Genomic DNA, 21,638 nt, shown 5'->3' on the forward strand with positions numbered 1-21,638 from the left:
AATAAGTATTTTCATAAGCTCAGAGGTGGAATAAGCTTCAGAATCTGTGGTGGCTGCACAGAAACACATACTTATCTGTAAGCATAAATTGTTCTGCAATCTCAAGGCCAGAATAGCTCGCAGAATCACAGACAGCTTGGAGGGCCCTCAGGAATATGTCTGGCCCTTCCCCTCTGTTCAAAGCAGGGACAGCTGCACCTGGTTCCTCAGGGCCTTGTCGGTCATGTTTTGAAAATCTCCAAGGACGGAGACTCCACAGCCTCAGTGGGCAAATGATTCCAGTGTTTGTCCACCCTCACAGTAGGAAGAAAAAAAAATGTTTAGGTTTAAGTGGGATCTCCCATGTTTCAGTTTGTGCCCACTTCCTCCTGTTCTGTCACTGGACAATACTGAGAAGTCTCTTGCTCCGTCTTATTTACTTCTCCCCTCATTTATACACATCGATGAGATTCCCCCTGAACAAGGCTAACCAATCTCAGTTCTCTCAGCCCCTCCTCATATGACGGGAGGGGATCCGATCCCTTAATCACGTCACCGGCTCGTCAGGCACTTTGTAGGATGAAAGCCATTAACAGAGGGAGAACAATGTGGTGGAATAGCAGTTACCTTTCACTCCTTACTGTCAATATTTGTGTCCTGTCTGGTCATTGTTACCAAGTTTTGTGGCTTTGCTGAAGAGACGCTTGTGAAAGAAGTAGGTGGGACCTTCATCATTTTGTGCCTGTACAATATAAACTACTTACAGTATTCTTGTAAGTGGTCACAAGTTTGTTATTCTCCGGGCACTAAGTAGCATTTAAATTGGGTCCTGTTTCCATCGGTGCCAGTGGTTTGAACAGTAGTGTCATTGAGAGGTCATGTAGGGATGCTTATTCTAAAATTTAATAATGTTGCCCTTGTTGTCAAGTAAAAACAGTGTTTCCAAAAGTTTGGACAGGTGGTTCTAGACTCAACAAACTACGGAGCTGCTGATTTTTTTCATTAATATAAGTGACCATGTGTAATTTATCTAGTGCAAAACAATACACTTTCAATTTATCTTCTTTATAATGCTCTTTGTCATTAAACTTCCCATTAATTGTACCCAAAATTGTAGTCTTCAGAAATCTTACTGAGTCTCTTTGTACTAAAATTCATTAGTTTATCCTATTTATTAGGTAGTGGTTTTGATACTTCACCTTGAGGGTTTTCAACTGTTCTTGCCTTTAATTATTGTTCACTGATATTAAAAATGGGGAGGGGGCGAGGAGGAATTGTTTCTCTTGTACAGATGAGGAGAGCAACAAATGCAATGAATAAATTTGTAGAACAGATTTAAAACATACTGGATAAAAGTGTAAATTGGCTGTCTCTGTTTGAAGGTACTTCTTTTTGATGTATTTTGTAACAATGATTTCTCACAATTTTGGTAAGTTGCTGCTTAGTAGAAGGCATACCCCAACCATACATATTTTAGTTCCTGACTGATGGAGGGCTATGATGGCAGTAGCATTTCTGACAAGTTTAAAAGACACAAGGATAAAACACGAGACAGCATTCCAGATTTCTCAGCAGGAAAATGTAAATCTCCTTAATATTATTCCTACTGAGCTGTGGCAACTAAGGTCTTATATTTAAATGGGAATTATTAAATAGACAGCATGATGATGATAGGAACAGGATATGTGTTATATGTATCAACAAGTTCTCATAAGCCTGCTACCTTGTCAAAAATTCATATTCCCATCTATGCATTCGTGCTAAAGGCAAATCATTTTAAGAGTATTATGTGTTTTCTTCATAAAAGCCCACCAAGGATATTAGATTAGGAAATGGAATGAGATTTGCTATGCAAATAGAAAGGTGAAAACTTCTAGCTTTAGGCCTACGGAATCTAAACTTACCACAGCGCTGAACAGTCACATCTAAAAAACTGAGCAAAGTGTAAACAGGTTGTAGTAACTTAGAAGGGTCAGATATTGTATGATATCTTCAGCATAGTTTATATGAAATATATAGTTCACTTGCCATTTAAGTATAGATACTTCTGCAGGAGAATGCAGTGAGGCTTTTTGCATGCACAATGCTAAATAACAGCTTTTTGAAGAGGAGATGAGGATCTGTCTTTCTAAATATAAATCAACAATCTTAGTAGAATGATCCAGTCTGAGCATTTGTCAGACTTCATCAATAAGTGTCATTAGATATTCATGAACCAAAACAGACATTATTGTATTTTATTCAAACAAATGTATCTCTAGAAGGGCCTTGCCTCTGCTAGTGTGCTTATAAGCACAGATTTATTTATTTTTGACTCAAAAGCATGTAATTTCCTGAAGTATTACCTGCATTTCTTACCGTAATTTTCTTCCTACAGAAGTAGTTCATGATCCTGTCTAGCTGATGAGATCGGACAAGTTAGTAATTGGAGAATGAACTCCTGCAGACAGTACAGCTTTTTGAAAGCAGCATTATGTATACTCTTTGTATTCTGGGAGGGACTCAGTCTTGCTCTGTCCAGAGCCTAAAAAGAGAGCCCAAAACTGCCACAGCCTGCTCAGCCAAAAGCCACGTGGTCTCGTTAGCACCACGCTGAGCCCAGACTTCTAAGCATCACAGAGAGGCAGCTAAAGATGCAGGGGTAGTAAACATAGGCTCCAGCTCCAGGTTGATTTTATGCTCAGTCTGTTTAAATGCACATCGACCCAGAATATGCTGTTTAAATGTAGGCAGAGTGTGAAGGCCATGATTTGGTAATCGTAGAATAAAGTAATGAAAAATTGCATATCTCAGAATTGTTTTATAAATAATTTCTTTCAAAAACCCAGGTGATGATAATGTCAAACACTGCTTATGCAAACTTTTATGATTTATTGCAGTCGTGGGAATAAAGTTGGGAAACTAGCACTGTCAACTTCCTAAGCTAATATGACTTCAGAACTGGCATATGGTGCCAAGTTAGGGGCTGAGGAGCGATTGTTCACTTGAGAATAGCTTCTGGCTAGAATCCTGAGCTTGTCTCACCCTAAAACTGGTACATTATTCAAATGAGGATTCAATTAAAAGTATCAGTTTTGCTTAATCTTTTGCCATCAGTATATTGGACACAAATTATTAATATTTCACGACAATGCTTTCAGTAAAATGTTATCTGGAGTGATTCTCATTTGTTAATGCTAACTTTTACAAATATCCAACATAAATGAAGAGTTTCTATTTTTGCTTAAGCTTAGGGAAGTGCAGAGATAATGCCTTTAGCTAACTCAGTAGGCCGACTTAAGGTGTGACTGTAGCCATATGATCAGATGGACTGGATCACATGGAAAATGCTGCTGCACAGTGTTTGGCTCAATATATAAGCTAAACTACTGTTAAAAAACACCATATGAGGATGTGAAGCTAAGATTCAAGTATCTTGGTCGGCCCCCTATTTTCTCATAATTTACCCAGAAAAAGCACTCTCTATTTCAGGAAATTAAAGATGAAATTCACAAGTATCTATATTAGGTTTCCTCAAGTTAAGTCTGCTGTTTTAATTGGCAAACAAAATAATGATACCCACGAACAAGAGAGTCTTCCCATGTAGTGGAAATGAAATGGAGTCCATCCAACATTGTGTTATTAAGTTAAAGGTTTTATTCTTGAGAGGCCTGGAAATAGAACTCCTGTTGAAAATCAATTGAAGTAGGGTACTTAACTTACTTAACAAACCCTAAGACATTTTAAATATCATTAATTTGTCTTGTGAAAGATGAGGAAATTTTGTTGCTACTTCTCTATTTGCTTTTGAGCCTCTTTGTTTGCTAGTTCTGCCGTAATAACTGGCATGAGTAGCTTTCTTGAAGGTTGCTTTTGCTGAGCTTATTGGAGTTTTAAATTTGTTTTGACTTAAGATCTAGTAGCAAGTCTTGTTTTTAATTTGCAGTGCAAGTTGATTGCATAATTGTGAAGCTGTTTGACATGTGTGATACAATTTGATTTGCATTCCTGCCAGCTTTCAACTGTAAGAAACAAAATCTGTTAGTAACAATTTTAGCAGGAGCCATTGGAGGGTTCTTACAGTTTGTTTTCCATCTCCCAGAGACTGAAAGATGACACTCTTTTAAAGCTATTTGAACACTTCATATTATTGTTTAGTTGAGCTGTGTGATACGTTGATGTGAGTGGCTTTGATATTTTCAGGGAAAAAATACTGCAAACAATATAGTATATGTATAGATAGTAAACATGCAGTATAGCACGGAAGAAACATGATGCTGATGGAAACAAGGATTTAAAAAAGTTACTGAAATATAGCAAATAGACATTAGGAAATCCTGTGGAAAAGCACAGATTTTGCTGAGAACTGGTTAGAAGACCTGGAACATACAGTTATACTGATAGAGAGCTGCTTTGTCCCTGGAAGGATACGTACAGGGAGCTGATAAAGAATTCTCCACATGACCAACAGATCCTGGAAATCTGTGGAGGAGGCATAGTCTTGCTGGTGCAGACAGCAGCTATATTCAGGCTGGCCTATGCGTGTTGCAGTGCTTGAGTTCTTCTGACAGCGTGTCTCTGATTGCCACTGATCTGTTTATCCATTTATTTATTTGCGCGTTGTGCAGTAGCAGGGGGACTTGAGAAAGCATTAAGTCCTGAGTAGATTTTCTTTGGAAAGTCACAGAATAAGAAGTTGATAGTATTGCAGAGAGCAGAGTAAAAGGAAACTGAACTGGCCGAAGCATATAATCGGATAGCAATACAGGTAAAGTAGTTAAAAGTATTTGAGATTGTACAACAGCAGCAATGGCAACACAGACTGATTGCCATGAGTTCAGAGAAAGACTGACAAACTATGCAGCAGAAGTGAAATAACTGGCCAATAGCAGAGACCAAAAAAGTAATTCTGATGATGCAAGACCTTTGTGGTGCATGGAGAGCAGCTGATTTAAAACTGGGTCATTTCAAATTATGTGTTCTCTTTAAGCCATTACCAAAGTGTTTGACCTTTACTTGTCCCAGGTATTTACACAGAATTGCTATGAATTTATGTGAAACATGGGACTATAAAGCACTGCTTTGGTCATTCTCTGTGGTTCCCCACAATCACAGGCAACTGTGAAATAATGCCTACTTCGCTTCAGTCTACAGAGCCACAAGCCACAAAACATTTTTTCAATACCCTGTAAGAAACTAAAGGTGATGTAGAGGAGACCAAAGCCCAGTGAAACTACAGTGTCCCATAAGGAAAAAATAGGAGAGGTTAAAGATACTGCCAGTGTTTTAGTTCCCAACAGTTCCTAACCCCATCTCAGACCCCTGTTCTGAAACTGAGCACACAGGCAAGGGGATGTGCAGAAACCTCTTGGTTGCACATCTCGTGTCCGTCCTGCTGTTGCATCACTCCCTGTGAGCAATCTCAGGTGGTTCAAAGGCAAACTGGCCTCTCCACCTTGTCACCAAAAGTCAATTAGGTATGAAGAGAAGAAAAAACACTGTTGTGGCACAATGCAAGGCTGTATACCATAATGAAGAACTGCCTTTGAAGCCAAAATAATGTCAATATATTAGTTCTATTATTCATACCTGAGTAAATATGTGGTAATTTCAAGTAAGCTCCCAGCAGGTGATGGGAGGTGATCCTTCCTCTCTATTCAGCATTTGTAAGGCCACAACTGGAGTGCTGGGTCCAGTCCTGGGCTCTTAAGTACAAAAAAGATACGGAGTGAGTCCAGCACGGTGCCACAAAGATGACTGAGTGGCTGGAGCATCTTTCATGCGAGGAAAGGCTGATGGCGCTGGGACTGCTCCACTTGGAGAAGAGAAGGCTCTGTGAAATCTTAACAATGTTTGTAAATACTTGATGGGAGGGAATGAAGATGAGGGAGTCAAACTGTGCTTAGGTGAGTACACTGACAGGGTAAGAGGTAATGGGCACAAATTAAAACACCCAAAATTCCATCTGAAATCAAGAAAGCACTTTTTAACTGTGATGGTGGTCAGTCACTGGAATTAATTGCCCAGAGGTTGTGGAGTCTCCATCTGTGGAGATGCCCAGAACCCGACCAGACACAGCCCTGGACAACCGTCTCTAGGTGACCCAGCTTGAGCAGAGCTGATCTCAAGAGTCCCCTTCCAACCGGAGCATTTCTGTGCAGTTTTCAAGATATAAGAATCATAAAATAGTGTTTCCATCAAATGGGTAGAGATTCAATATTCAGTGAAAGTGAATGCTATGACTTCCCTCTAGATGTCATTCAGATTGCTCTACAAGGTCTATTAAGAAAATTAGGGATTTTTTTTTCATTATTTTCCAGACCAGATGTGTCCCAGTAATTCTTAGGTAACTCTAAGGGTAACTGGAGGGTGATTGGACACTTGCCTAGAAACAGACTCCAGGGTGGCTCTATAGGGATGTAAGGTTGTGCTCTTGTGGATTTACTTGCAGAATTGGTATTAGTCACCCATTTCAAATGGTACCCAGAGCCTGGCTGTATCGACCTATGTTTATTTTCTCTCTGGAGTTTACTTGAGACAATATTACATCAAAAAGTCGGAATTGCATTAATGAGTAAAAACAATGAAATATGTGGAGTTCACAAGTTCTTATGTGTGCTGGCTTCTTCTTTAAAAAGATACATTTTATTTGTATGAATGTAAAGAATTACTTTTTTTATATTGGACAGTTTAGCAGTTCTTCAGGGATTTCAGCAAACCACTCCTCTACTTCGATAATGCTTAGAAAGAAACCTTTATTTTTTTATTAGACTAGCTCATGTATGTAAAGAAGGAATTAACAGATTAAAAAAAGTAATTACTGTGTTAGAGGACACAGTACAAGTCAGTCAATAGTGAAGTCAGAGGTTTAAGAAACATAGGGAAATGAGAGCAGCTGTATTTTCATCACTGTCTTGAGGGCTATAATCACCCACTCTGTAGCACTGCATTTGCTGTAGCTAATATATGATATATATTTACTAGAACTAGCTCAGTTTGTTTTGCTGATTTTCTCTCTTAACGTGATGAAAATGACCGCTTTGTTTGATTCAAACACTATACCTCTGTTACCCTCTAACTGCAGTAAGTAGATCAAAATTCTCACATCATTTACATGGCCCTGTATTTTTAAATATATGTATTGTATGCAATGTTAGGAGTTAACTACTTTTGAAATGACAATTCATAAGCATATATTAATATAATTTCCTACCTCCCGATATAAAGTAGGAATAAGTATTTAAGGATCTTTGTTATGCTGCTTTCCTCAGATAACGAAATAAGAGCTTTTGCAATGCTTCTCATTTGTGCTTTATGTTGTGGTCTTGAAAGGTGCTGAGTGCCTCAGCTCTTTTGGTTTTCAGAGTTAAAAGTGTTCAGCAGCCCATAAATACAGCTTGGTGGCAGCAGGACTGAGCTCCTAAATTTTAGAGAGCTGAAGCAAGAATGTGTCATATGTCCTTCACCTGGCATGTGACAGGTACCCGTTAACAGAGGGGTATCAGTATGGCTTGTGGGAATCCCTACCCGGTGTATGTTTCCAAGTATCATGACTGCTGTGCAATTATTACTTTATGGGCTACACATAATAATAATGTTGTAAAACTGTTTTTAATGTGCTTGGATATAAAATTGTGTATCCACTACTGTGTAAACACAAGCCTAGCTGATGAATTTGTTTAGAAAATCTTGCTTGTTTGTTTTTTTCCAGTAGGGAGATTCGATAAACCATGTTTTGAAATCTCAAACTTAGAATCCAGTTTATTTTTTTAAAAAGTCTTACTGGCCACAGTCGTGGTGAAACAGCCAGGACAGCATCAGCAGATGTTTGTTTTAAATGTGTGGAAGTTGAATAAGGCACTATTGTGCTCAGTCCACTCTCCAAGCTCGGCCACTCCCACGCTCATTCTGAAATTGTCAACTTCTGTGAAACTGACAGAACATGACTGACTAACCTAGTCAGTTTTGCTAAGTAAAGTTTATATGAAAAAGAATTTGTATTCTCTCTCCTAGTAACACACTTCATAAGCTTTGTTTTCAAATGAGTAATGTCAATTTAGAAACAATCTTGCTAACTTTCAAGACAGTGCATCCTCCAAGTTCCTCTTTCAAGTATGCGTACCCTCAGTGTCTTAGTTCAACTTGTGTTCTTTAAAAAAACACTAACAGCATAGTTTGTGAAGATGACAGATTTCTAAAACTAAAGAATTCCAAAGTTAGTAAGAAAAATAGCTGTCGTCTTTTTTTTTTTTTTTACATCCCTAAGGAAAAGACAATTTAAGATATTAGTATTTTTCAGTTTTTGCTTTTTGCTCTTTTTCCATTTTCCCTGCATTTACTGTCATGTAAATATATTCTGTGTTGAATATTTTTCCTTTTAGAGTTAAATACTCTCTAACCTTTGACTGGGCAGAGTGTTTTACGGTATAATAATGCAAACAGTGGTTCACAATAGATGGGCAAACCCATCAAAACACAACATTTTCTTAAGCTGCAGATGCTTCTGCGAATGATTTTTAGCTTTTAAGCTCCTGTTCATGTGGTGGAGAAATAATGTCATACGAGATGAGAATTTTATCTGGAAAAAATTATGCACGTTGTGTCAACTTACTGTGCGTCAGGTTTACCGTGCGTTCGCCATTGCACTGTAACTGTAACGCTAATAGCTCGGCGTACCTGGCTGAGCCTGGCGGTTGAGTTGGTGCGGATGGAGATGTGCTGGAGGAGGGTGAGGGCTGCGGAGGCAGGGCGGGTGGCGGGAGCGGGCTGCAGGTGCCTGTGGCACGTGCCCGAGGACGAAGGGGGACTGACAGGGCGGGAGGGCCGCTGCCAGCTGAGGGTTTCAGACGCAGGGCGGAGAAGCCAAGACCCAGCACGGTCTCGGGCAACGCGAGGCTCCTGCAGCCAGCGCGGGAATTGCCTCGTTGTGTTTTTGTTATTATTGCTAAAACAAGCGTAACAAACTGCTAGAAATACCGCAGTTGAAAAACACCACGGGGCCCCTTAGCGTTATGAATAATCTCCCGGTATTACGGCGGTTCTGTGACCGGAGGGGCAGGCGGCGGAGGGGTTTGACGCCGGAGGCAGCTCTCACGTGTGCCGAGCGCTGCTCCGGCCGCTCAGTCGCGGGGAAGCAGCACATGGAGCGGTGTTTACAGGCTGCGGGCCTAACTCCTTCACTGCTGCCCCTCGCGAGCCCGAGGGGGCCGGGCGGGGCGCTGCGCTGCCTTTCGGCTGCACCTTTCCGCGGCCAGAAGCGGCGGCGGCGGCGGGGCCGAAGCGGGGCAGGGGGGAGCCGCCGGGGCGCGGGCTGCGTTGTGTCGCGCTGCTCCTCCGCTTACCTGCGGCCGCCCTGCCCCTGCCCCTGCCCCTCTCCCTGCCCCTGGGCTCGGCGGCCGGGGGCTGCCGGCGGCGCCCGGCCCCGCAGCGGCGCTGCGGGGCTCGGCCGGGGAGCAGCGCCTGCGCGCCCGTCCCGCCCGCCCTGGGACCGGCCGCGGCAGCCTGGCGGGGAGGGAGGGAAGGAGGGCGGGAGGGAAGGAGGAGGGCTCGGCGGGGGCGGGAGCCGCACGCCGTTTCCCTTTCTCTTTCGCTCGGCGGCCGCCCGAGGCCGCGGGGCTCCGCCAGGTACGGCGGGGGTCGGGGAGGCGGCGGGGGGGCGCCGCAGGTGCGGCGGGACGGGACGGGACGGGACGGGACGGGGCGGGCAGCGGGGAGAGCGGGGGCTCGGGGCGGCGGCGGCGGCTCCGCTGCCCCCGGGGGAGGGCCGGGCCGCGGCGCTGCGCTGGGGCGGAGGGGAGCGGAGGGCAGGAGGGGACGGAGGGCAGGGCCCGGCCCCTCCCCGCGGGGCCTGCGGGGCAGCGGCGGTGCGAGGGCTGCGGGCCGGCGGCGTGCACCTGTCAGCGCGGCCCGGCCCGGGCGGCCGCGGGCTCGGAGCTGGGAGCTCGGAGCTGGGAGCTCGGCCGGGCCGTTACGTAAAGGGCGACCCGGGCGGCCCCGCCGAGCCGATGGCGACGCCCGGCCGCCGGGGAGTCGCGGCGGGCAGCGCGGTGCCCGGCTCACACGGCTTCTCCCTCCCCACGTGTGCCACAGGTATGGGAGCGGCCGGCCTGACGCAGGAGCCCGAGGCATGAGCCATGGCCCCCTGAGAGCGCCCGAGCCGCGAGCAAATGCCCGGAGCAGCCCCGCCGCACGGAGCAGCGCCGCAGCTCTGGTGAACCGCGGGCGTCGACGCCTCCCGGATTTGCTCCGCTGGCCCAGAGCGCTCCGCCAGCCTTCCCTGCCCCACGAATGGCTACTCAGAGGAAGCACTTGGTGAAAGATTTCAATCCCCATATCACCTGTTACATCTGTAAAGGCTATCTCATCAAGCCAACTACGGTAACAGAGTGCCTCCATACCTGTAAGTACTTTGCAGAACATCCTTCCTTCATCAGTGATGCTTCCTTGAAGTTTGATTTGATGCTTGATTTGATCTCTGTGCGGTTTCTGGTGGGTTGTCCTAGATGCTGCTCTGCCCTTTGGGTCATCTCGAGGCCGTACCAGCTCCCCTTAACAAACTGCAGAGTGAAGATGCCCCTTTCCTTTCTCCTAAAGTAGTGGTGATTGTGCTGGCTCCAGCACCAAGATCGCTGTGGCCTGGCCCGATCAGAAGCAAGATCATTAGGTTGGGCGTGGTATTTTGGTAATGTGGCTGGTCTGCCTTTGTAACTTAAGCTGCTGTATCTGTTGGCAGCGAGTGCTATGCATACACCAGTTTGGTCAGTACTAGCTCACATCTCTAAGGCGTTCCATGGCACATTGAGTAGAAATACTTGGAAGTTGATAAAATATTTATTTAGAGAGTAGATCTCTTTGAAACAGACTCAGAAGAAATTGTTCAGGTTGTCTTATGCTCCTAATGCTTCTAAAATATTTGTATGAATGATATTAAACGTATGAATTCTCGTATCAGACTCAGTGGCTTACTTTCATAAGTGGAATTACTTAGGTGCACAAATTTTTTAGGTTTATTCCCAAATATAAAACAATTCAGTTAGACCTTCTTGAGAATTTGGCATATTTCCAAAGAAAAAAATTGAACCGTCCTAAAAAAGAGTAAGGGGAACTACGTGTTTTCTGGTAGACTTCCCATTTTTAAACCTATAGTAAATACCACTTAAAGCCCTGTCTTAGCATTTCCTGTTGTTTTTGTGCAGTGTTGTTCTTGTAGTTGTTATTGTCTTTACTATTTTTTACACTATAGTACTATGCATATCAAGCTGTTTGTGTTATGATCATTACTGTATCAAGTACATAAAGAATTAAAACCTATCATTCCTATATGTTGTTCATAGTAGAGAGGCCATATGGTTTATTGTTATATTACTATTATTACCTTTTGAGGAAAAATAATTTTGAACTGATTTTTTCTAAGTCTAATATCAACTAAGGCTTATAAATTGTTTTGTGGTATTATTCTTCTCTTTTGAATTATTTGGTGAAGGAATTTAACGGCAGGACAAAGGAAGTTAAGCAAAGTACTCATATAATATCTTGAAATAAAATGGGGAGAAGTATATTAGCTATTATTGTATTATCTTTCCCTTTAAAGAAAGTAGAATAGTTTCAGCATTAGTTAATCTTTTTATGGTTGAAGTTTAATGAACAGTAGTAACTTTTAAAAGATTAGAGTGAGGCAAAAAAGTTGCATCAGAAATCAGCTCAGACTTTAAAAAAAATAAAACAGTTGTTAAGGAATCTTTCTGTTTATATATAATTTTTTTGTTTGTTTACTTTCATTCCAATTGCAAAACAATAATGGCAGGAGGAGCATTTTTTCTCAACAGCATCTGTTTCTTTTGTTCACTTGTAAATTTTGAACTCTTCCCCGAGTCAGTTCTCTTGCTGCCTAGTCCCCAGCTCTGCAGCCAAATTAGTGCAAGTGAAGCTTGCTGAGCTTCCATGTAGTTGCACAGGTCTTCTTGCACAAAAGCTGCCATGTGTTGGGGTCATTAACTAGAAATGCAAGAAAGAAGATGGTGTTTCTTTAAAGCAGCTTACTTGCCAAAATATGAAGTTTACAACGATGGAAAGGAAAAACAAGAAACTTGTTGATATGGAAGACTTACGTCTGTAGAGGAAAAGGTGATAACTGCGTATGTTGCAGAATTCAGGAAGATACTCTGGCAATTTTTTTTTACAGTTTGGCTTTGAGAAAAAAAAATACATATATTTTGAAGTGTAGTCATGGTTCTTCAGTTATATCCAAAAAGTTATCACAAATTAATAACAACTTTTAACTGTCCTTTGGTGCTTTGTCTTGTACTGTTTATTGCTGTAATTCAAAACAGCGTTGCACAAATGATGACAATCCGCAGATACTAACACTTTAAGAAGGAGGATAAACTCTTTGGATATTGGGAATACAATGTATTAGTCTGGATAAGATGGCAAGCCTGTATTGACATAGATGTTCTCTGGTGATCTTAGTAACTAATGTGATGAATAGTAACCAAATCAGTTAGTGGTTAATTCACATCTGGGTTCACTGACCACATGTTAAGTAGTGAATTTCTGCTCTTAGAAGTCTGTGCCTTTTTAATAAACAATGTTTCTGATGAGGTTTTTGTGAATGCTGGACAGACAATTGAACTCCACTATTTACTGGGAAGATTAAATGCAACTTAGGCATCAGTAGTATAATTTTTTCCTGTTTCTTGGGAAGGAAACGCTTGTAATACTGCAAGAATAATTCATTATTCTACAAATTCACTGCTTCATTTCTTTTTTGCTACTTTCACCAGATGATTTTGCCATATGTACTGAGACATTTTTTTCTAGCTTGTTACATAATTGTCAAGGATTTTAAAGAACTACTGGTTGAAGCAGGCTAGATGTGAGCTAGTGAGTATGTCCCATTATCTGTCTCCCGAGTCACTTCATTGTTTAGCACAGTGTGCACTTACAAAGATTGGAAAATAAACTTTCCTCAGGAACATTCTTTAGTGCCCTTAAATATGTCAGACTGTTTATACAATTATAGAGATGCTGGTTGGAAGAGACTTCCGGAGGTTGTCTAGGCCAACGTCATGCATGAGACAGTTTAGTTGCCAGCACTATACTGGGTCAAGCCATGGCTCTGAATAGTTGAGTTGTGAAAATTGGAGAACTCTTCCAGTGCTGCACTGAATGTCCTACCAAGCAACAATTCGTGACCGTTTACTGTTTGTTATACCATTTGCCACTACTAGGAAGAGTTGGTCTCCATTGCCATTCAAATAGTATAGGCTTATTTAGATCGCCTATTGGCCTTGACCCTGATTTGCTTTTGGTAAACCTACGTTAACTATTCTTGATTGCCTTTTCGTCCCTCGTATGGTTGGAAATTGATTCAAGGGACATGACATGTTCTGCCATCTTTCTGGGGAGGCTATTTAGTTATAGTTGCCCCAGTCATTCTTCTCATCTTTCTTAAAGGTGGGCAGAACACACTACCCTTTTCCAGTCAGTCAGGTACCTTCCATAACCACCATGATTATGGTGATAAGCTTTCAGCTTAGCGAATCCTATTTTGCTTGTAGTTTTGAGTATGTCCAGTTTTTGTATGTAGGCCTTAACGTGCTGCTCCCTGGGTGCTGGTCATACCTCTCCTTCCCAAATTATGATGGTATGCGTGGAGATCTGAGTTCAGCCTTTGGCTATGAAGACCAAGGCAAAAAAGACATTGAGGAACTCAAAACCTTTCAGATCTATTCCTGAGTTGTCTCCCTCATTCATTAACTGACCCGCATTTTCTCTGAACTTCATACAGCTACTAGACTACTTGTAGAAACCCCTTAAGTCCTTCATTAGTTTTAGCTCTGGCTGGGTTTTGGCCTTCTTAATTTTGTCCCTAAGTACCCAAAGAATGATTTTATATCCTTTGGTTTCCCGTTGTTGTTTCCACTTCTTATATGTTTTCTTTTTGTGTACTAATTATGAAGTTTGTGCACCAAGCAGCTCTTGTGCACTAGGCAGTTCTGACAATAATTCCCTGTCCAATGGGGTGGTTAGCTCTTGATGTCTAAACAAATTTTATTTAAAAAACAGCCAGCCCTCCTGGGTGCCTCTCTTTGTAATGACTGCCTCCTTGGGAATTCTGACTAGCAGCGTCTTAAAGACGCTGAAGCTCTGAAACGTCTCCTGAAGTTAAGAATCTTAACTCTGTTTTTCAACTTTGAAGCCTTCCTCAAAATCCTGAATTCAGTCATCTTGTTGTCACCGTGAGGCAAACTGTCACCTGTGGCTGTATTCATCACCAGTTTTTCACTATTCGTGAAGAGCAGATGAAGTGATGCATTACTTCTACCTGGCTCCTCTAGCATCTGCATTAAGAAAGTGTCAACCAGTGCAGTCTAGGAACTTTAGAAATACCCTTCCTTCAGGAAAGCAACCAGAGATAAAATTTTCAATATAAAATCAGTAATCTTGCAACTTGAGTGTTTTTCAGATCTTGCTGTATGCTCTAGCTGTGCATATCCTGTTCTTCTCCTTTACTCCCTGCCTGAAGGAGTGATTAATTTTGGGAGAGGAGATCCTTAGAAGAATTCAAAGGATGAGTTCTGACAAAAAATTTATCCCACAACTAACTAATTAAACTTTCTCTTGTAGAATATTTTGAAGAAAAATGCAGTTTTAAATTTTATTTTGGTACCTTGGCAATCAGCATTTTAAAAAATATCCTCTTCTCATCAAACAATATGTATCTAGAGATGCGCAAGATATGTACTTTCGTGTTTGTGTAAGACGGCATACAGCACAGTCCTGACACTTGTATCTGTAAATTTCAGCTAAGTACAAAGATCTAAAAGAATGCGTGAACCAGATATTTCTGTATTGGAAAAAGCAGCATTGTGTAGTATGCTATGGTTGCCAGCCAATTAGCATATGTCACACAAACACTTTTATCAATTGTAGTAAATCATCTTACGTTTTATTATGGCTCATCTGATGTGTCATAGTACAACCAGGAAATACATGTCCTCATTTCACTGGCATGTGCAGCACATACCTCAAAATTCTACGAACTGTTCACCTTTTGTTAATCTGTACCAGAAGTATTCAAGATTTTTTTTTTCCCTGAAGTGGTAAATTAAATATATTTGTAATTTAATTTTGTTTAAGGATTGCCTTTTTTCCCTACCCTTTTCACCCAATGCTCAGACTTCATTGCGTTCTCTGAAACTTCAAAGTGACAGGCTTTGAAAAATGTTCAGTGTATCATATTGAGAAGAGGAAGATTATACCTATCATATCTAAAAATACTGGTTGATTATCTTCCTCCTACTAAGAGTATCGCATATCAGTTCATTATTCTTGAGTACTAGAATTTATGTGTATTTTTGACTACATTGCTATCAGTAAATCACATTTAGCTTTTGTCAGGCAAGTCAGCATAGCAGCATAACTTTATGTGAGGGAAAAAACAAAAGTTGTTTTTGATTGCTACAGTATTGATTTACAATTTCAAGTTTTTTCCTCATATAAGATGACCTCATGCTTTGTGTTGGCTGTACAAAGACTTGGTCCAGATCTTTATCTTTGTTGGCATAGGGAATAGATCCATACAGGACTGGCTTACGATTCATAGTTCTTTATCATGTTTTGTCTGTATGTATTCTGCTCCGAGACCTACTTACACTGAAGATTGAGTTCTTCATTAATCATTAGTCTCTTTCTTGAACCCCCATGGCTTTCAAGGCTGCCACCTTCCCTGAAAAAAAGGTATAAAGAGAGCACATAAATATATTCAGACTGAGGAATTCAGTTCTTTTCCATAGATCAGTTTACCTTATAAATAGCTCTTTAAGTTATGTTAATTTGGATTTTAGTAGGCTTTATCGTTAGCAGTGTTCAGTGTTTGGGAGGTTTAGGGAGTCAATCACCTGACTTTAAGTAAATGCATTAGTTACCTATCATCCTGTGACATAGAGTTCTTCAGAACAATAATGATTTCAAATTTCTTCTGGGTGTAAATGGAAGTCATCCATGGCTCATGGCTCATCCAGGTTCTGTTAGTTTGGAAAATAAACACAAAGCCTAGCAAAGCCATGTGTAAAATATGTTTATAAGTCAGATCAATGTGTCCTTTTCAAAGAATCACTGTCATCTCATCACTGTCATCTCATCACAGACTTCAAGAACGTCTCTATCATGAATGGAGCCAAGATCCCAAGAGCAAGCAGAGGGAATTAAATTCTCAAAGAATTTCAGACATACCTTTGTTGAAACACAGGGAAATGTTTTCTGAAGGAGGCTAGCCCTAATTGATTACAGGAAAAAAAAATAAAAATGAAACCACTATTGTATTGATACCAAGCCAATGGTAATCGTTTTGAAAAACTTTTTGTGATATGCTTTTTAGAGTTTCTATTTCAATACATTTTCCAAATAAGATAGACTTAGGGCCTATCAGTTCCAAAATCAATATTGACTAATGCCAACAGTGTTTGTAACATTTTTTCCAAATTTTTTGTTCTTTATCAGTTATTGAAAATTGGCATCAGGTAAGAAAAACTGAGAACATAGAGACACTGCTGATCCTACCAAAAAGGAGGCTTACAAAAAAAAATTTAAAGACCAATCCCTTTATTGTAAGAGTTAACACAAGAGGAATTCCATTTCACTTGCTGTTCTTCACTGAAACAGATTTATCCCTAAGCTCAGTTTTGTAAAGGCAAGTCAGATAAGGTCTATGATAAACCTAAACTCTTATGTTACTTACCGCAGCAACTTTCAGCTGAATTTCCATATGGCCATTATTTGTGACTATGTTAGACTTAATGATTTTATCATCATACTTGCTTCTCAGCTTTTTTTTTTCCCCACATATTTTTAAATTGAGAATCTCCAATTAATGGCATTTCCAAGATAACAAGCAATTCTTAACCTTGTAGTTCTCATCAGTGTTGTCATCATGTGCCAGTAATTGGTACGGTTTCTCCTGACAAAGGTAGAGTATCATCTCCATCTTTAGCATGGTGTAGATACCAAGATTATGAGATACCAGATGCTGCACTTTAAGAGTTTGGTTGACAGCAGCGTGTTTCACAGATTCCTGTGAAGCTTGGGCACAATATGGTTATTTAGATTCTCATTCAAGTTGTCTAGGAAGAGCTTGTTCTACAACTTTTGTTTCAAACTTATGCTATCTTTGATTTCAGGCTTAATAAATTAATTTTCTTTAGACATTTGATTTATATCACTTAGTCCTAATATCTCTACATTTAATTGCTTTGGTGTTCTTTACCTCAATTGCACAGAAGAGTTGTGCCCCCCCCCCAAAATGTCCTGATTTTTTTTTTTGTTATGAGGAAGAAAGCACTTCCTTTGTTAATGAATGGGAAAGATCTAATTTTCCTCACCGAATTACTGTCATTCATAGCAATGTCTCCTTTTCTAGACTATCTTCGATAAAAAATCTTGCAAAAAGTAAATGTCTCCATACAGTCTTGTTTCCTTTACTTTTTTTTTTTTTTTAAACAGGGATTATAGTACATAGTATAGTATAGTATAAATTAAAGAGCCTTCTCCGTCATGGTTTTGTTTCACATTGTCTTCTCTTTTGATTTGCCTATTGTGTTCAGAGTAGGACCTTTTCTTGGTTAGCTTGTTTTTCTTTGCTCAAGAAGAGCACGATAAATAAATTACTCAGTACTTGGACTGCCTGTTTCAGAAAGAAAAGCTCACTTCACCCTAGCTTTCTCATGAACAGTGTATCAAAATTTCATATTAATCAGCCATACTGACTGTTGTTTTTTTCTATTCAAATGACGTGGCATGTTCTTGAGCCATTTGTGGGGGGGTAATCTTCAGGACTATTCATGGTATCTAAAAAGTAAAGGTACAGTAATTAGTGTTTGAAGATAAGCAGGAACATTTTTAGAGGGTATTGAATAATGTTGTTTGGCCAGCTAATGAAAATCTGTCTCTGTACATTATAAACATTCAAATGGTGGTGTTGGCTGTTTGCAAGTAATTCAGGTGAGGACTCTTGTAGGGCTTCTATTTGTTCCTCAACATCTGTTCCTCTCAGTCATGGTAACAAAGATTTTATACAAATTTCTTCGTATAGAATGTATGGTCTAAAAATTATTGGGACTTGTGCTTTAATTTAAACATGTCCTTAAGTGCTCTGTTGGACTGGCATGGATACTTCTATGTGGGTGATGAAATTGTTAGTATTTTGCATGTATTCTACATGTAAGTGTATTGACCACTTAAAGTCTAAGGGAATCTTCATATGAAAATAGTGTAGTAGCAAGGTGTTTTGTGTTTTGTTTTTGAACATTAGTTACAAAAACAATATAGAAAAGTGAAAAAGTCTTGTAGGTACAGAACACAGGCTCACTGATATTCACTAGATTTTTTACCCTGGGGAAGTGTTAGGAAATGCATGTGCAAAAATCAATTAGGTGCAGTAACGTAACAAATTATAAAAATTCTGTGATATAAGAAGAGTTCTGTGATTACAGGTTCTTGTGTCTGTATGCCAGTGCTAAATACCTCACACCTCTAGTTTAAGAAAAAACGTACTTGTGTCCTGAGGCTTGAACTGTGCTCTCATAACATCACAGTTACCAGCTCTGTTCTGGGGTCCCTATGTGTAGAGGACAGCACTGTGCCTCACTTACTGGACTTGTTTGGCAGGACTTCTGGGCTTTCTGAACTCATTTTACCAGATCATCAGCAATTTGTCATGCATCCAGCACTGCTAGAGCCATTTAGCTTGGGGAGAGTGCCAAGAGCTAGTCAGAGCTCTGAAGTCTGCCTGTCGGACTTAAAGGGGAAAGTTCATTGCAATTGCAACCAAATCTATGAAGCTGATGTCCTTCAGTCAGTGTTTTAAACCAGTTTGAGGGTTTAAAACACTGACAAACAAACAAAAAACGAACAGACAAACAAAAACACCTACACAAAGGTTTAATATGTGTGTGTATTACCAGAGTCAGCTGAAGTGTAATAATACTTCTGGGCATTCTGAAGTAAAGGTAAATGCAGACCTAGCTTGTTAGGAGATGTTTTTTTGGTTTGTTTGTTTGTTTAAAAAAGAGCACCAAGATTGTCCTTAAAGATTTTCATATAATTAAGATTTACCAGTTTGCTTTAGAGGTGATCTTAGTTATTTAAGTAATTGATGAAAGAAATTACAGTGTTTCAGCAGAAAGCATACTGCAATTGCAGCAGTCCATTTATTTTTTTTCTTAGTCCATTTACTGATGAGCTCTTGTTCCAGTTTAGGTAGAACAATAATAAACAGAGGATTGAGTTTACTTCCATTCCGAATGTTATAGCACAGTAATAATAGCAGGCATATTTGTTCTTGTCAGGTCATGTTCCATTTTCTTATTAATGACAGTAAAATCTGAAGTCTGTAATTAATCATTTGGAAGCAACAGTGGTGTAGCACCTTCTTTAGTTTAATTTCAGTTTATTGGGTTTTAAATTCAGATTGTTGGTTTGGGTTCATTTAGACTTGCAATGGTCATGATACTGATTTTCATGATAAGGTTCAAGTATTAAAGGTTTACTGTAATTTCTGTCACTGCTTTTGAAGACCATAAGTCAAAAGAGAAGCATAGCTACTTTGAACCTGTGTACAATTTCTGTGAACTCTTCTCTTAAAAGAAGTATTTACAACAGTATTTTCAGTTGTCAACATCTCTGTTGGAAAGAAAACAGTGCAGGCGAATCATTTTCAGATCATCTGAAGTGATGATTGGCTCCTGCTGGGCTACCACTCCACAGAATGGGCTATCTCAGAACCTGTTCTTTACATGTGCTGCGTGGTATGTTTTTTGCATTTTACCACGCCATGTGAATTGTAAGCTGTAAAAACACCACATACTCTAAAGCAATGCTTGTCTAAGCTGTTCTGCTGGACTCAGTATCTCGGCAGAGCAGAACTAGCTATGGCTTTGAGGAACAAGGAGTGGATAAGGTACATTGCAATTGTTTGCTTTGAAATAATACTCTTTTATCTTTGATGCATTAAGTAGTTAGCTGGTATCACTATGTTGTGTTCAATCAGTGTTACTTAGATCTTGGTCTAAGTTTTTCTTTCTTTTTTTCTTTTTTTCTCCCTCAGTTTGTAAGACTTGTATCGTTCAGCACTTTGAAGACAGCAATGACTGTCCCAGGTGTGGCAACCAAGTGCATGAGACCAATCCGCTAGAAATGTTAAGGTAAGCTGACATTGCATATTTGCTGAAATGAAAGGACAAACAAACAAAACCAACAACTTTTAATGTCCTTATCCTGAAACAGAATTCAATTTTTTGCCTGTTAGTAAAATGTACGTGTTGACTGTTCTGGCCACAGCTTCTGTCAATTTTTCATCTCCCAACAAATTGTAAATTGAGATTTTTCACATATAATACAAGGAGGAAAGACAAGGGAAAGGCACAGTAAGGCTTGAGTATATTGTACAAATGAAATTAAATGTTTTAAAACCTCTGTTAAACAAAGAAATGAACCAAGAACCTTTTTTGCTTTACATGAACAGAAGTTCAATAGTCCTTTTTTCCTCTCCTCGTCCCCCTAGATTCAGGGGATTCCAAACTGCATGCAAACTTTTCCTTCTTAGAGCAAAGCAATGTAGAAAAAGGATCACGCAAATAACTGAATGTTTTCCAAGGGGTAGGTTTACCAATCTGAATTGACATTGCTGTCAGATTAATCAAAAGAGAGTTGTGAAAGAAGGTTTTGACACTGAAATTGTCACTGGGAGATTGTATTTTTAATATCACAATAACTCACACGTCTTCGTTCAGACAATTATTTTTCTTGAAATTCTGCATTCTCTTCTGGTGATGTTATGTTGAAACAAAGTGATTGCCATCCTACAAGTATAGTACAGAGAAATCAAGAAACGTCATCAATAGTAGAATTTCAAGTTTTCCTAAAATGATGAAGTGCTCCCCCCATCCTTATCGTTTCCCACCTTCCCCAAGATCTACTGATTTACCTGCTTTCTCCAGTATACATGTTGGGAGTCTATTGGAGGTGAAAGATTTCTGAAGAGAAATTCTTTGGGTGAAAATTAGCTGAGGAAAACAAGCGCTGTTTAGTATATTCATTATGGAACACATGCTTGCTAAATCAACCCACAAATAAGTATTTCCCATTTCTATCAAAGGAGTCACTTTTACTCTCCTCATCTGTTTTTCTTCAGTTTGCTTTTTAGAATGTTTTACAGGCTCAACTTTCTTACATCGTATAGTTTGCTCCTTCCATATATGTCTGTGTCACCTAATATGATCCAAGCAATTTTAGGAGAGGTGTTCCATACTTGATCTTCTAGATGGATTTTTACATGCCTAGTATTTGGATTATTCAGATAACAAACTTAACTGGCCAAACATTGGGAGAGTGAGCAACAGCCTAATCATGCTTGTGAGAACTATTTGTTTATTTTTAATGGAAACCGGCTTATTTTAGCTAGAAAAGAATTTGAATCAGTGATGAGATGGATCTTCAGAGGAATCTGGAGAAACCAAAGCAGTAAAAAGGAAACTAGATGTTTCTTGGTCACTGTGTGTGCAGTGAAAATGAGTAAAATTAATCAGCTGCTACCCAGGCAAGGCTATCCTGAGTGACTCATGCCGATGCTTAAAATCATAATTTGATGTTAGTGATTGGCCCTAAGGAAGCATTTCTTCCTT

General features: G+C 40.1%; 1 protein-coding gene across 3 annotated transcripts in view; it reads left to right on the forward strand.

Annotated features, from left to right (window-relative positions):
- Window positions 1–21,638, forward strand: part of PCGF5 (polycomb group ring finger 5) — a 60,665-nt gene that overhangs the window by 16,124 nt on the left and 22,903 nt on the right. For 2 of the 3 annotated variants that reach the window (XM_080598203.1, XM_080598204.1), the window contains exons 1-3: window positions 9,434–9,582; window positions 10,048–10,357; window positions 20,063–20,159. In XM_080598203.1, coding sequence (XP_080454329.1) covers window positions 10,246–10,357; window positions 20,063–20,159 — 209 coding nt within the window. In that variant the 5' untranslated portion in view covers window positions 9,434–9,582; window positions 10,048–10,245. Of the gene's footprint in view, window positions 1–9,433; window positions 9,583–10,047; window positions 10,358–20,062; window positions 20,160–21,638 lie in introns of those variants that run through there. The other variant, XM_080598205.1, reaches the window with a different exon arrangement.

Source organism: Anser brachyrhynchus (assembly GCF_964034855.1).
Source record: "Anser brachyrhynchus genome assembly, chromosome: 6".
NCBI lineage: Eukaryota > Metazoa > Chordata > Aves > Anseriformes > Anatidae > Anser > Anser brachyrhynchus.